At 26.8% G+C, this 16,940-nt stretch overlaps 4 protein-coding genes across 5 annotated transcripts; all 4 read right to left on the reverse strand.

Annotated features, from left to right (window-relative positions):
* Window positions 1–453: 453 nt before the first annotated feature.
* Window positions 454–7,974, reverse strand: LOC122714712 (transportin-1). Its single transcript, XM_043936317.1, has 15 exons — window positions 7,753–7,974; window positions 6,612–6,687; window positions 6,337–6,516; window positions 5,907–6,255; window positions 5,620–5,821; window positions 5,146–5,539; window positions 4,749–5,060; window positions 4,410–4,647; window positions 4,029–4,318; window positions 3,837–3,935; window positions 3,648–3,743; window positions 2,545–2,620; window positions 1,121–1,295; window positions 907–1,033; window positions 454–713 (listed from the first exon to the last, which is right to left on the reverse strand). The coding sequence occupies exons 1-14, from the start codon at window positions 7,957–7,959 to the stop codon at window positions 926–928; spliced, it is 2,802 nt and encodes a 933-aa protein (XP_043792252.1). The 5' UTR covers window positions 7,960–7,974; the 3' UTR covers window positions 454–713; window positions 907–925.
* Window positions 7,975–8,565: 591 nt separating this feature from the next.
* Window positions 8,566–11,840, reverse strand: LOC122714716 (F-box/WD repeat-containing protein 9-like). 2 transcript variants are annotated; one of them, XM_043936326.1, is made up of 7 exons: window positions 11,391–11,840; window positions 10,580–10,739; window positions 10,076–10,218; window positions 9,741–9,982; window positions 9,236–9,485; window positions 8,887–9,162; window positions 8,566–8,755 (listed from the first exon to the last, which is right to left on the reverse strand). In XM_043936326.1, exons 1-7 carry the CDS (start codon window positions 11,472–11,474, stop codon window positions 8,669–8,671), a joined length of 1,242 nt encoding a protein of 413 aa, XP_043792261.1. In that variant the 5' UTR covers window positions 11,475–11,840; the 3' UTR covers window positions 8,566–8,668. The 2 variants fall into 2 exon arrangements, with proteins under 2 accessions (XP_043792261.1, XP_043792262.1); XM_043936327.1 differs by having other exon boundaries at window positions 9,753–9,982; window positions 11,391–11,838.
* A 560-nt stretch (window positions 11,841–12,400) lies between these two features.
* Window positions 12,401–13,921, reverse strand: LOC122714714 (solute carrier family 52, riboflavin transporter, member 3-A-like). Its single transcript, XM_043936323.1, has 2 exons — window positions 13,907–13,921; window positions 12,401–13,821 (listed from the first exon to the last, which is right to left on the reverse strand). Exon 2 carries the CDS (start codon window positions 13,784–13,786, stop codon window positions 12,461–12,463), a length of 1,326 nt encoding a protein of 441 aa, XP_043792258.1. The 5' UTR covers window positions 13,787–13,821; window positions 13,907–13,921; the 3' UTR covers window positions 12,401–12,460.
* A 583-nt stretch (window positions 13,922–14,504) lies between these two features.
* LOC122714715 (solute carrier family 52, riboflavin transporter, member 3-A-like) lies at window positions 14,505–16,921 on the reverse strand. The gene is made up of 2 exons (XM_043936325.1): window positions 16,055–16,921; window positions 14,505–15,918 (listed from the first exon to the last, which is right to left on the reverse strand). The coding sequence occupies exons 1-2, from the start codon at window positions 16,285–16,287 to the stop codon at window positions 14,841–14,843; spliced, it is 1,311 nt and encodes a 436-aa protein (XP_043792260.1). The 5' UTR covers window positions 16,288–16,921; the 3' UTR covers window positions 14,505–14,840.
* Between the last annotated feature and the right edge of the window lie 19 nt (window positions 16,922–16,940).

Here is a 16,940-nt window from a genome sequence, read left to right on the forward strand (position 1 = left end):
AAAAAAAAAAGAAAAAAAAAAAAGAAAAAAAAATCAATATCCTAATGTATAAATGTTCGATCACAGTAGTTTAGCAAGCTCTATAACGTGAGATCTATACTCTTTTCTTTTTTTTTAAATTTATTTTGGTTATTACTTCTCCTTTTTTTCCATTGTTTATTCTTTGCCATTCGCACATATGAGAAGTCGATTTCGTTTAAGAGCTGGGCTAGTTATTTACCAGCACTTCTTGTCTCGTTTCAATACGCGAGAATTAAACACTTAATAGTGTTATACAGCGCTAATGGAAACGGAGTGTACAGCGTGTAGGTTTTCACTACGTTAAGGTATCATTTCTGTTTTTTTGCAATGCGATTTAGCGTCAAAGTTACGATACCTTTACTGTAAAGTGGTCGGTGACCCCAACACAGTTCCTCCCTCCCTCCCTCCCGCCCCCCTACCCGCCCACCCACGCGTTACATTTCGGCCCATGACATTTATTTTGTCGTTCTCATTTTCTTTGTTCCATTCTCATTTCGATTTTTCATTTATATCGCTTACTGGCTGTAGCTCTAATAACGCATATTAATTCCCCCAAGAGCCTGACGATGACCATAACACGTTAACGACAACGATGTTGATGAGAAGAGGCCGTGGTTTCACCCACCCACCCTGTCCACCCATTATTCTGTTTCCCGCCCAACCCCTTTCGGCCTGCCCCTTAAAGCGGCCTTCTGAAAGAGACATAATTAATTCACATTAACATACTTTCGAAACTAATCGTGTACTAAATCTATCATTTTTTTTAACGGCGTATATAAAATTGGTTAGAATTCAATACACTTGATACAAATGATTTTTAAAAACTTGAAGAGATTGAAGATTTTTAAATAAATTTAAAAAGGAAGAATTATAAAGCTAACTTACCATATTTAGACGGGGCTGCTCAGACGCCATACATATTATGGAGTCGTTCACTGAGCTGTGGTGGGAATTGATCTGAAAATCGTTTCCAATTTTCCGCACCAACTTGATTTTTAAATCCATGTAATATCTACATATACAGAAACAGATTTTTTATTATCATTAATTGGAATAATCATAATATAATCATAATATAGCTAATGATATTCTAATTTACCTTCTGGAACATGCCTTTAAGATCTTCTCTAGGCGTTACCCAAGATGCAACAGCGTCGCAAAAGAAGATAAAATCTTGCACAACTCCTGCTGGATTTACAGTGATCATTTGACACATACCTCTGAATGCTGAATCCTTTTCCTCATTATCTCTTATGCTTCTCAAAGAAGTACACCTAATAAAGTACATGTACAAATTATAAAACGAATGATGCTAATAATTTAAGAAGGTATATTCATCATAATTGAAAATTGTATTCCAGATTATATTAACATTTCTTTTATATTAATTCATTTGGATAAATTTATTATTTATTCAAATTATTACTCCAGCGATAAATTTACCTTCTTTTTAATTAGAATATTTACATTGATAGAATATGATTATGGTAAAATATTATAACTAATCACTTGATATAATATTCATTCCCACAAGTTATGTAAGTTATATGTGAATAAATTTTCGTAGAACAATTAGTGTGGCAGAATTGTTGGCTTTTTGAAACCAGTTCTATATTGTAATCTCCTAACAAATATTACCTTTTCGTATCTTCATTTTTGAATTTGCTGGTATTAAAAATTAACAATTAAAAATCCAAACTGAAATAAAAATAAAAACTTTATCTAATCTAATATATATGATAATTCCTGCATCAGATTTTTTGTAATCTTGTATTTCTTTGTAAATATTTAAATATTTAACCTAATCCAATAGAAATTTTTTTAACGTTATGGTAATTATTATTATTAATATTTTGATATGATTGGCATCATATTAATACAATTTTATTATTAAGGCGTGGTTTACATTTGGCATAATCTTTTTAATTTTGAACATTTGAATATTGCAAAGTAAAGAAATATATTAGCAATAGTTGTGATAGCAAGAATATAACTAAAATGTATTTGAAAATGTTGATATTAAATTAATTAACATGCAAAAGGACATTTTTGATTGAAACTACCTGTACACAGTGAAAAGTAAGAAAAGAAAGATATATGTTTCTATTTAAATGCAAGGCGATAATACATAGACTAAAATATTACACAGACCTAAAAACGTGACAAATGTAAACCTACCCTAGTTTCAAACTGCAATAATTAAGAGCCTATAACATACTTGCATGGTGGCAGAAAACCAAGGTAAATATACAAAGTAAATGTAAAAATTATTAATACTGCAAAAAACCATTGGGCAAGTTAAATATTATACTTAGGATAAATTAAGCCCCTATTAATCAAGAAAACATATAATATTCGTTCTATAATATAAAAATAAAATCTTTTATAAGAATTCTTGCACAAAAGTTCTTAGCAGCCCCTGATGCAATGTACTAAAGAATCGGGAATAATATTTAATAAAGTGCTAATAAAAATAGAAGATAATATAATTAATAGAATATAATAATAAAGAAATTTACACACCACTGTCGGACAAACTGCTGTAACATGGGGGCGACGTCGTGGGGACACACATAACCTAGGCGACCGATCGTTATGGCTACGGTTTCATTTCATTTCGGTAAGTAGACAAGTGAAGTGTAGTGAAGTGACCGGAAACACAAACAATAAGACAAACTGATAGCGAACCAACGATCAACTCAGGCGAATATTTTGTCATTTATAAATTTCAATTTGTAATTAATCATTTAATCAATAATAATCAATTTAATATTAACAATTTATAAAGACAGTGGGAACAAAGGTAAACATATGAAATACCGATAATGAACATAGGCAATATCGTGCTATTGTAGCTGCTGAAACAATAATAAAAATTAGATAGCAGCGTGCGAGCCCATGATTTGAAAAAATAGATATGAATATGATTTCTACCAATAAATGTCAATATAAATAAGAATAACCAAGAAAATAAAAATAAAACTTTTTCTCGTGAGTTTGAAAGCCAATTTAAAATACCGTCGAAATAATATTTGGGGCTTAGATGCAAGCATAATATATTGAATTGCAGTATACTTCTCATGGCAATACAGCCATATAAAGCCTGCAGGCAATCGCACACCACTAAGTCAGATCCAATGTACAAATACTAATAATGTAACCCGCTCATAAAACGTGCAAATATGGTCGTATAAAACGATCCAAAGTCGTCAGTTTGTGTGATTATTACCTTCAATAAAATCATTTACAAAAAATGCACCTAAACTTAAATGCCACCGAATGCTGAATCTAATGTGGGGAATTTTCTTTGTATATTTGGGAGACTTCTCATTAAATCGTCGTTATCAAATATCCTATTGCGTTTATACAATATTTGTAATATATAAATCATATGATACTACAATGCCTTAAATGAAAAGTTTCCCCTTATGTGCAGAGCATACTTCTAAGAAAAGGTATTCTACTAAATATAAGTGAACAGTAATAATGTATTATATTATTATAGTATTTAAAAAAAAAAAAAAGATTTTTACTATGCATTATCCTCTACCATTTAAAAGTATGCTCCATATACGATACTGTGTAGAAGAAACTATATATTCAAAAATATTGTACATAGTACTCACCTGTATTTTCTAGCAGTGTTTTTGGTGTATTTGGTCTATTGATTATGTCGATGAGCTGTGTCAGAATTAATGGAATATATGCACTTGTATCAGACCCTATAAATAAACAGAAAGATATGTACATATTAAATAATTTGCCTTATAAATCATACTTTATATATTTTAGATCATGATTTTAAAATAATTTACCGAGTTTTATAGCTATTTCACCAATAGCCCATGTTGCATTATTACATACAGATATAAATTCAGGATTTAAATTTTGTCCAAGTATAGGCATAAATTCCGCTATAAATAAAATCAACAAATAAATATTTTGAACTTATATAAATGCAATAAATATTAATACATAATCACAATAATAATAATAAAAATACTTACGTATACATGGGAGAACATGTTGGAAGCAGGCCTTTGTAAGATCTCCTAATAAAGCAAAACTGCTCTGTCTAACTTCAGGCATAACATCTTGCATACACTGATATAATAATTGCATAACATTGCTATTCATTACTAAACGTTCCATATGACCATCCAAGCCTTCTGCCAAACCACTAAGGAGGTCTAATGCAACAATCATAAAATCTTTGTCAGGGGCTTCAAATTGTTCTGGGCTTTGTGTATTTGCTATATGTTGATTTAATGTCTGCTCTACAAGAGATACACACCGTCTAAAAAAGAAAAAATAAAAAATAACATAAAATAAACATTTTGATATTATTACATTTACAAAAATAAAAATTTTTTTAAATTTATATTTACCTATATACGGGTTCACAGTAAGGAAGGAAACCAGATCGTAAAGCAGTTGCAACTGAGGAAAGACATTCTAATAGTGGAAAGAGATCTTTATCTTCGTCTTTCAATACATTCCATTTATTAATAAGTGGTGGCATAAGAAGGTTAATATAATCTGGTTTGTTAAGATGATGTCCTACTGAATCAGCAAGTGTACCAATTGCATCGTACAATATTAAAAGATTTTTATGTTGATATTTTCCTATTTATACAAAAAAAAATGATTAGTAAAAAAATGATATAGATATGAAATGATAAATAGATATGTAATTCAATTTAATATTTCTATAAATATATATTTACCAAAAGCAAAAACAAGTGTCTCAAGAATAAATCCAAGATAAGGGACTAATTCTGTGCATGCTTCCTCTTCTAATGTTGCAAAAGCAGAACATGCGGCTTCCTGAACGCGTTTATTGCCATCAAGTACTCTTTTGAGTAATTCTGTCATCAAAGGTTTCAAGTGAGTGTCATGAGGTTGCGCACAAACCCAATGTGCATATCGACTTAATGTCCAGCAAGTAATAGCGCGTACTAGTGCTTTTTTATCACTTAAGCAACTAATTAAATATGGAATTAATTCTGATAAATGTGGAATCATTCCACTCATACAACCTACGATATTATATATTAAATTATAATTTAAATCTATATAAAATAATACATAAAATATTGCATCAATAATTGACAAAAAAAGAACCTTCTGCTATAGCTCCCAATGCTAATATTCCAGATTCTTTGATTTCCCAATCTTGATGGAAAAGTGTTTCTTTTAAAATTGGTACTAAAACTGGTAATAATTCTTCTCTAAATACGTTTGCTAACATATCTAAAGCAGCAGCAGAGCATTTCCTTAAATTCCAATCACTAAGTGTTGAATCATCATCACATCCATCTTCAGCATCTGTATCATCTTCATCACAACCTCCGTTTTCATTTGTGTGCTTATTCATATTAGCGTGATGTGTATGATGTGTTTTTGATTTTGGAAATCTTGGTCTAATATCTTCTTCTCTGTCTGGGATCATTTCATCTTCTTCTACATCTCCTTTTAGAAGTATTATATCAATTTCCGAATATTTCATGCCTCTTACCTATTAAAATATTATGAAATTGAATTATTTATTGTAATATTTGTTTGAAAATTTATGTCATTTTGATTATGATTACCTACCAATATAGGTACTAAACGGGGTAAATGTGGTGCAAGTGCTTCTTTACAAATTGGTTGTTCAGCTAATGAAAGCCAAAATTCACAGGCTTCTAAAGCAACTCCTTCATCAAGATCTTGAGTCCTCATTAACATATATTCTATTATGTTATGCATATGTGGTATTAATCTATCCATTCGTACTTCAAGCAACATTACCAAAGCTCTTTAAGAAAGAAAGTCATAAGTTTTATATTATACAAAATATTTTATATAATCTAAAACTCAAAACAGAAATAATATAATCATACCTGCAAACATGTTTTCTAACATCAGAATCATCATCATTAGCTAAATGGAAGAGATTCTCCAAAAAACTATCTATATGAATCATTAAAGCCTGCGTACGATTAACAATAAACTGATTAACACAGGCAATAGCATGTGATCTAATTTTAGGGCTTGAATGTCTAAAAAATTGCAGGAACTTTGGAATTAAAACATTTAATGGTCGATTGAGTGCATCAGAGTCCAATATTTCTGAAGAATCTTCACAAATCTTTTGAAGAGCACCAAAGGCACCTTCACACACATTATAATCTTGTGAATCTAACATTTGACAAAGTGCAGGTAATAATTCTGGCCATCTGGTTAATTCACCTAAAAAATAATATTTAATTATAATCAAATAATCATAAATAATATAATAAAAATTATTTAATAATTATTATTGTTAATTACCTTTGGATGCAATGGTAGTTATTAAAATACCAACAGTTGCACGAATTAGAGGTGATGGATCTCCAACTGCTGATAAACATTCTTGTTTGATGAAATTTGTAACCTCTGGTAAAAATTTATAAAAATGAGCTTTAACGTTATTTTTCAAAATCAATCCACTTAGAGACCTTGTTGGTTCATCTTAAAAGAAAAAAAAAAATAATTAACATCGTGCATGTTTTTAAAAATATAAGTTAATAAGTTCTATATAATAAATTAATGTTTAAATTACATACCCTCTGATGTGAGTTTTGTTAAAACAAAAATAAGGTAATTATTAAAGTCAGGAAATTTGTTTAATTCTTCCAATTTCTAAGAAATATTGATAAGGAAAAATTGAAATAAAAAATATATATTAAAATATTATAATCTTCTAATTTTCAAAAAGAAAATAATGCACATTCAGATAATTACTAATTATATTTTTTTTTAGCATTATATATGCATTTACAATAAATGCAAAATATTGTATTTACATTTTGTAAATTTATGCAAAAATATAAAATATATTTCTCATTATATATATGAATAAATTTATAAATATATATAAAATGTTTTGAATCATCAAAACTTTTTCAAACTTGCTACAAATAATACATACATATTATGTATACAGTACAAACAGTATGGAAGTATGCAAAAAAAAAAATTCAAGTTTCTATAACTGTAATTTTCTAGCACTTATAATTCGCACAAAATATAGTCTATCAACATCTATTTGTGTATGTCATTTCCAGCCTGTTTAATTAATATTATGGATGAAACTATATACAAGATTTATCGATTACAGCGTCAAGAAAACAAACTCGTCACCGACAGTAACGGCATTTCCGACGCGCCCCGCGACAGAGATCATGTATCGTTAACATATTTCTTGGCGCTTAAGCATAACTCACGTGTTATTCGAGAAAAACCTACAAACTTCTGTCGACCTACTATTATTATTTCGAATATTAATCGTAAAATGATTTCGTAAAAAGTAATGTGAACAATTATAAAATGGGTTATATGATTATATAGAATCATATTTGTTACAATACGGTGTCTCAACGACTTTTCAATCGAACTACAGATGACAAAAAAGGGGATCCGTGACAGGCTGCGCAAAAGCGCGCCGAACATTTTTCCATCTTATATCTAATAAAATATCTCGATAGCTTTTATATTTATTGAGACTCTTTGTTGTATCTTTTTCATTAAATTTTCGAACTTATTTAAAAGAAGCCTTATTTTTAATGAGATGGAAAGCACGCCCCTTGATTGACCTATACGCTTTACTTCGTTACCGCGTCGCGGGTGTACTCACCGGGAACAAAAATCTCTCAATTGAACTTTTTCATAGCACTGAACGATTTATGATCGTATAAGAAAGGATACTTCTTGAACGGCTCGCTGCGTAGCCGTATCCGGGCTCTGAGACTCCTTGAGGAGCGTCAAGATTTGTCGAAGTCCTTCCTCTTGCGGTTGCCACGCCATTTTCATCGTGTTTTTCAACAGCACCACTGAACGCAGCCAGCCTTCTCTGACCTCGCAGATAAACGGAAGCTCCCCACGGTTACCCCCACCATCACGCCACGAAAGCATTAAGATACCGGCGTACGACACTAGGATTCTTTAGTTAAATTTCGCTAGGTCGTGCTGTCGGATCTGCGATTAATTGTTCAAAACAATTAGATGAATATTTAACATCGTTTCATAACGATATTCCATTTTTATGTAATTCATGCAGATAGACAATTGAACGTTTTCGATGCTTAGCAGACGAGCATTTCCGGCGACAGCAGTGACATCGATTGGCCTGCTATTTGGATTTATAAGTTCGGATAATGTTTTCAAATATAATATTATTTTGTCGTTATATATAATGTTTCCTATTATCTTTTTAAAATATTTAAACTATTAATAATATGTGATACGTATTAATTTTTAAAATAAATTTTAAATTAAATAATTGACAAACAAATTTTTCTTCGGGGCTTTTGATTCGACAATTACACTCCTGTTTAGCGGCTAAATTTTAAATGTCGAAAGAAATGTTATTTATAATAAAACATTTTTTAATGATTTTTTTTATACTTAATCGATCATTCATTGTCATTTTTTATACTTTATTATTATTTGATTTATTTTTTCGAATAAATAATTAAAAAATAAATAAATATTTATGGAAAAACTATAACAAAACATTTATTAAATTATATATATTTTTATTATTTATTCATTTATTAAAATTTAAGATGTATACAGTATATAAAAGCGAAATGTTTATAGAAGTCATTAGTTATTGACATTTTTATGCACATTGTATTCGTGATTTTGGTCTCCAAATTTCGATTCCCTCTGTACCAGAAACAGCAAGAACATCATTTAAATAATCTGTCTGTAATTAAATTTATTATTTATTATTTTTTATTAAGTTAAATTTATTATAATTATATAATTATTAAGAATTACATAACTAACAATAATTAAAATTCATAAAAATATTTCATGTTATTTCAAATCACTTACACTAGCAATTTCACCATAATTAGATTTTAAAGTAGTAAGATGTTGTGGAGGATCAGTAGGACTGGAAATTCTAACTGTTTTGTCCATAGAACTTGTGAGTAAACATCCTGGTGCAATATGGACACCATTAATACCTTTTTTATGTTCAGTAGTGTAACATTTAACTGGTTCAAAATTCTTTTTTGGATCAAGTACATGTAATTTTGCACTACCATCTCCCACATAAACTATGTCCTTTTCCATACTCATACTCATAGGAAATGATTCCTGAGAAATCTAAAATATATTAAAATAAAATTAGTAAAATTTTACTATTTTTTAATAAAACTTTTTATTATAATATCCTTACTGTAACATTTTTCATAGTTCTTCCTGCCCTTTGATCCCATATAGATACTGTTCTATCTTCACTTGCAGATAAAATAAAATGAGAACTCATAGCTAGTCTAATGACTGCTCTTTTATGTGGTCGATATTTTATAATAGGTTTATAATTTAATCTCGGATCAAATACTAAAATAGTTTTACAAAATGATCCCGTCGCAAAGAGTGCTAAATCTTGGCAAGATGCAACACACAATAAAGCACCTGATACGAGCCTAAAAAATTGGTTAATGCTTCCATATAATATTGTAACTTATTAGAATAATACATAGCTACTTTTGGCAGAGCGAGTGAAAGCAAAGATTTCTTGCTTAATTATTCTTTTCGAAAAAATTACAAAAAATTATATTTGCTATTCAATATTCTTTTTGTTGAATATAATTCATTGCCTAAATATTATTTAAGAATGAATAAAAAATGTTCGTGCCTTCCTCGCTCGGCCTTCCCATAACGAGAGCAGCGAAAATGACCAGCTCATGTACATCTCATAAGTTTTGAAGTGAATGAGACCAGTGTTAGTAAGTGTCCATGCTTTAACACTTTGATCCCAACTACAACTATAGACTGTATTATCTATTGCTGCTAAATCCCAAATCCATCCATCATGAGCAAAATCTATGCATGTGTGACTCTCTCTTTCATTTTCTTTTGTAGAAAGTTTCCAACATACCAAAGATCGATCTCTAGCTCCTGATATGCAAATATTTCCTTCCTATATGAATTATATATTAATATGAGTATTATTATTGTAAATATAAATTTATAAAAATATGAAATAAAACATTATTTAAAATATTGTACTAGCCTGCATTAATAATAAGCCATCAATAGTACTGTATTGCACATTACTAAGTGATAACTTCTCCATATAATCTTTTCTTTTCCATAATGATGTTTGCTTTTCCAATGCAACACATGATAATTTCCAAAATAATTCATCATCCTCAGCTTAGAAATAAAAATAATATATTATAATAAATAAAGAAAATAAATATATATAATTTTTAGCAAATAATATTAATATGTAAGAATATATTTTAAATAAAAAATTAAATATAATATTAAATTAAATTAATTGCAGTTTTTAATAAATTATATATTTTCTTTGTTAATTGAAATATTATTATTTATGAACATTCATTTCTTATGATATAGAGTATGTATAAAAATTTAATTTTAAAGTTAATATGTTTTTATAATGAAAAATATGAAATATAACTAGTTATTGGATACAGTAATAGGTGGTGTTTTATTTATTTACAGAATGATTGGTCGTGCAAGGCGCAAGGTGCTATCAATTTGAGCTAACCAGGAGGCAAGACTGGATAACCAGTATCTGGCCAAATTTGACTAATCCTCGCTTTCCATAATGAATTGTCATTTAAAATTTGATAAAATTGTTTACACACTAAACTCAAACCATGTACTAATGTAGATGCATCTAGGAAGGAACAAATGTGAAGAAATATCTGAAATATAATAATACAAATTTTTATTAATTTTATATATTATAATAAAAAATTATATTATAATAATTTTATTGTATATTATATATTATATCATATATTATAATAAAAAACTTTGATTATTATGTGGAAAAAATATAATGTGTAATGAAAAAATATTTAAATATAATATAACTTTTCATTTAAAAACACAAAACTAAAATTAAATTTTGAAATACATGTACTACTGTGCGAAATAGAGATTTAAAAATGGCGTTTATGTGTTACTGACGTTTCGTTAAAGTTGTCGCAATATTCCATTTATTCTCAAAGAACATATGTTACAGCTCGCTTATTAATCGAATTCAATTTTTACTTTAAAAATCATTTTTTCAATATTACATATGATATCATCATTATATTAAAATTTATATTAATAAAAGTTATCTTATTGTTTGTAAACAATAACATAGCATTTGTAATTTGTCTTAATAATTAAAAAAAGTTAATTGAAATAATAATAGATAATAAATATTATCTGATAAAGTTTTGAATTTTTTAAAATTATTTGAAAATTCATTTATATATATGCATGAATACATATACATATATTTTTAAGTATTATTTCTCTATCAAAGATGCGTATATAAAAATCTAAAATTTGTTTATACAAACCTCGATTGGAAGATCCGATAAAGATAGTTGGAATTCCGTTTGATTAGATTCAATTTGAGAGAAATGCTGTTCTTCATCACACATTTTAGTCTAATAAGGAGAGTATTAAATATTACGTTTTTAAATAATATCATTCGATTGACTATTAAATATCTTGATGATTCAGCACGCAATAAAAAGAAATAAATGCAATGGTTGTTTTTTTATTTGACTTTATTATTTACCGTTTTGGTTCTTATATACGATACAGCTTTATATGAGCACTTATGAGTCATTTACCACCTCCGTTTTAGTAAATTTCACAATCTTCCAAGACAGGGCTGACAACGTATAATGACAAGTTTAAATAATATTTTTATTTTATTCGTTTTATTATTTTTTTTATTACTTGCAAATTTGTATAAATCACTTTATAAAATTCCATTACATCTTGCATACATTTTATAATAAACAAAAGAATTTTTTATAATTAATTATATAATATAATATTTATTAAAATTTAATTATGTGGCAATCATTAAATTTTAGGACATAATTTATAAATATTCGTAATAAAAGAATATGTTTTCAAAATATTCCAACAAATTCATTTAGAATAATTTTTATATATTATAAACAATTGATTATGATACATAAATGTGATTTTTCCTTAATAAATAAAATATAATTCGAAACTAGTAGTATACACATAATAATCTTAAGTACAGTATTGGAAGGCAGTACTTAAGATAACAATAGATAAAATATATATATTTTATGTGTAATTTTTATAACTTCATGATTTCTATAATCATTTTATATTATTTATTTATCCATTTATTTGTTTATTCATAAAGACACATGTTCATGCAGACATATGTACAATTATAAAAATACTTTTGTAGATAGAAATTTATATCTTATATCTTATCAATTTTTTTGTTTAAAGCTACTTTAATAAAAAATCATTATTATTATAATTTTGTACATATGTAAGTATATAAATCATGTAACGATATATTCAATAAAAGTGTTACAATTACTATTTTCCATATAAAATAAATAAGATATATATTTAATATATCAATTATTTAAGCACAATTATCATGTACTTTAAAATAATTTGTAAAATTAATTATTATAAATGAAAATATTGCACCACTTGTAGATGCTATTTGCATAATTGCACCTACATTAAAGAGTATATTGGGAAGCACTGTATTTCTAAATACTGATATAACAATTAATTTTAAATAAGAAACAAATCCTATTAAGAGTGCCCATGATATTATAACTAAAAAAATGCCAAGTTTTGTTGCTTGTAAAGGTGGTGATGAAGACATTGCTAAATATATAACGTAACTTCCAATAAATAAACATATTACAGATAAGTAATTAATAATTTTTATACTTGAAATTTTAAACCAAAATGCTAATAAACACATAAGTGGATTTGCAACTTGAGCACATATTATTGACAATTTATATGCTATACTTCCATAAGGTAAACAGGAATAAGATTGTATGCTTGGAAAGAAACCATGACTCAAAAAGCAAAAAATAGCAAGTAATATAAATAAATAATTTCGTGTTTGTTTAGTTAAATATTTGCTATTATTTACTAAATAATGTTTCATTTCTTGTATATTATTAGTACAATGATCATGAGAATCATATGCTTGTTTTTCACCAAGTACTATATTGATAGAATTATGAATTTGTTTTATGTTTTGAAAAACTGAAGAATATTCTAAAATAGCAAAAGCAACTAAAGATAAAAATAAAATAATAAAAATAAATAGAAAATATTCACTTGGAGAAAATTTTAAAACAAAAGATTCTAATGATTCTATATTAGTATTATTTTTAAAAATTATACATTCTGAAATATATCCAATTCCTTGTATCAAAGCAATAATACTTGGCAGTACACTACTTAATCCTTCTCCTATAAAATATGATGTTAAAAATTTTATATTAAAGTTACGAAGATATGGTATAAATAATATAGAACTAAAGCAACCTACTAAGGCATTGAAAAATGTTAAAACAAATAATAGCAAACTGTATTCATCATCAGCAATAACAGTTTTCTCAGAATGAAAGAAACTTAGAAATCCCATTGCCAAAGTTCCTAACACCAGCAAACACATTATCCACCAAGGTTCATTTATCTTACATTTGAAGTATTGCAAGATTATATATAGTAATGGACCAAAATTTGCAGTTTGAGTTACTGATACTAAATAAACTGGTAACAACCAACCTTCAGGAGATGTATTAATAAGTACTGGTATTTGAATAAATATTCCATTAATACCAATCCAAGAAGATATGCCAAATAATATTATAAGAAAATGCACAACAATATAAGTTTTTTCATTGCATATTTTTTTATCTTGTGTAATATGGATCATTCTGCATTTATAGAAAAAATCAAATTTTTATATGCCTGAATAATAATTAATAAAAAAATTATCTTAAATAAAGTTAAAGTTTTTTATATTTATATAATTTTTTATTAACTGATTTCTCACCAAATTATTTTATTAAATTTCCAAATATTATAATTAAAAAAAATTTTTATTATTTCATTTATGTATTTTATAAAATTATTTAAAAAACGAAAAGTTTAAAATTTTACATTATAGAATGCACTTAAACCAGAGAAACTGATATGATAAAATCATAAGATGTGACTTTTCTTTAATCCGAATAATAAAATTTATCAGATAAAATATAAAGTTTAAGTAATCATTTTGAATTGACATAATGATAGTTAAATTTTATATTAAGTACATTTTAATATTTTAATATTATTAAACTCATCATTAATTATTAAACTCAAAATAAATGATAAAATTAAACTTTGGATATTTTTGTAATAAAATTAATCATTATAGTATTGTAACATCTTTTCACATAAAAGATATTTTTGATATAAAAATTATTCAAAACATTTATTATGCAATAAATTATATTATAATTGCATTTTTTGAATTTAAAATTAAAATTTCGAAAATATTATTTATTTATTTATATGCAAACAAATTTTGTTTAAATATACAGGACTATTTTTTAATTATATTCATATCTTATATATCTAATTGAATTAAATTCATATTGAAATAAAAATATATTATAATTCTTTATTTTCAATTATTAAAAATATTTAGCTTTTCTAAAATTTTATAAGTAAATTGGAAGTTCGATTGGCTTTAATATTGATCTATTTAATATTGAAATTATAAAATCCAAATAATTTTGTTTTTATATTAATTTATGTGTGTAAATAAACTATATATTCTTAATTCGATGTTCCAGATTTATAATATTTAAAAATAGTTAGACCCTACTTTTTCATATTTCATAATTTGATAAATAATAGAAGCTAAGAGATATACATCATTTTAATTAATTTTATACAATTTTTACTAATAAAATTATTAAATATAAATATCATATTAAACGTCAGTTTGCTGCAACTAATAAACATGGTGAATAAGAATGGAATAGTTTTGCATGATTAACTAAGACAAATGTAATTATTGCTCCTATCAATGATCCAATTTGAGTTGCAACACCAGTATAATATAAACCTCTACCAGGATCAGGCCTAAATAATGTTGTAATACCCAATTTTATAAATCCTATCAAACCACTAATTAATATCCAAGATAAAACTACCAAAAATTCACCTAACCAGGTATTTTGCAAAGGTGGTGTAGGTGATTCAACAGCTAGAAAGCAAACAAAACTAGAAAGTGCTATAAGTATAACCATGAGACCAGAAAGAAAATTAACTTCTGGCATTTTTATGACAAAACCTAAACACATTGCCAATGGACCAGCCATTGATGATAATGTAACAGTTAAATGATATGCAACATTTCCATACGGCAAACAAGAATATGATTGAATACTTGGTAATGTACCATTACCTAAAAAACAAACCATTCCCATCATAATTAATAAATATGAATACACTTGCTTAGACATTGCCCAACCAGAATTTGTTTTATAACTGGGAGGAGCTCGTGTATCTGTTGGTAATGTTTCCATATTTGCTGAATGTTTCACACGCTCTCCAATAGCAATAGATAAATTGTTTAATCCCAAAAATGCCAAGAAACATAAAAACAATAAAGTACCAATAAAAATAAAAAAAGTCTGACTTGAAAATCTGGGTTCTGGATAATAAGGTATCAATTCATTAGATCCAGATTTAGTAATATTTAAACATTCAGGATTTCCACCAACACCTTGGATTAATGCCACTAAGCTTGGCACAAATCCGCTGAGTCCTTCTCCTACAAGATAGGACACTAAATAAATTTCTCTATAGTTCCTCATGTATGGCATAAAAAGTACTGAACTCGTACATCCAACAATAGCAGTTACAAACATTAATGATAATAGTGCAGTGGAATGCTTATTGCCAAATATTACAGTAGTTTTATCATATAAAAAAGCTAATATAAATGTAGACATTGCTCCTGCTGCTAAAAGGACATATGTAATATATTTGTCACATGCCCATTTATTGTATCTAAAACAAAAAAAAATAATACTTGAATATATTTGATAAAGAATATTTTATAAATTATTATGAATTGAAAATATATTTATGAGATATATCATGAAATATATTATGAATTATTAAAATATATTTTTAATATACATACTTTATATATAATGTATAAAGTATTGGTCCTAAATTGGCAAATTGTACTAACATAACCATATGTGCTGGAAGACTCCATCCTTCTGGAGCTTCGTTCACAAGAAGTGGTAATTGAACATAAATGCCATTCACACCAATCCATGCACCAAGACCAAACATTAGTGCAAGTAGGTCAACTAATAACCTTCTATTACTTAACTTTTGGCTCAACATATTTTGTCTTTTATTATTCATCAACAGTGGGTCTAAATAGGTCAAATGACCTTGCTGATGAATCCTTTCTTCTTCAGTCGCCGTTTTTTAGCTTTCTTTTTGCAAGAAATGTTGAATTTTATAATCGATGATATATGTATACAATATAACGAATGAAACTTATTTTTCGTTATATTCAAAGTTTTAAAATTGAAAAATATAATCTCTAAGAAGACCTTATTAAATAATTGATATTAATTGAGATAATATAGCAATTATTAACAAATTATAAGATCAATTCATTCACTGTATCAGCAACTTTAATGATTATTCAATGTTTTGGTGTTGCAATCTGTTTTCTTTTTTTATATAAATGCTTTCCACTATCACTTTTCACTTGTAAAATTTTTATTTAATTATTTAATAAATTTCTAAAATTAATTTTTTAACACTTTTTCAAGATAGTTTTCTTTTTTCTTTTTCTTGTGGAAAACATAACCTTAAATCACAAATAAACGTTACAGTTACGATGAACTGACCAATATTTGTTGGTGCGCATGTATATGCGATTGCGTATATTAAATTCTTAGAAAAAATAAATATAGTTTTGTATTATAACATGATAAAATTATGATAATCTAACACCATACGAACTGATATAGGCGACAGTCGCAATTCGACTGTTGGTTGTTCGG

Source organism: Apis laboriosa, unplaced genomic scaffold (assembly GCF_014066325.1).
Source record: "Apis laboriosa isolate Shangri-la unplaced genomic scaffold, ASM1406632v1 scaffold34_cov151, whole genome shotgun sequence".
Classification (NCBI taxonomy): domain Eukaryota; kingdom Metazoa; phylum Arthropoda; class Insecta; order Hymenoptera; family Apidae; genus Apis; species Apis laboriosa.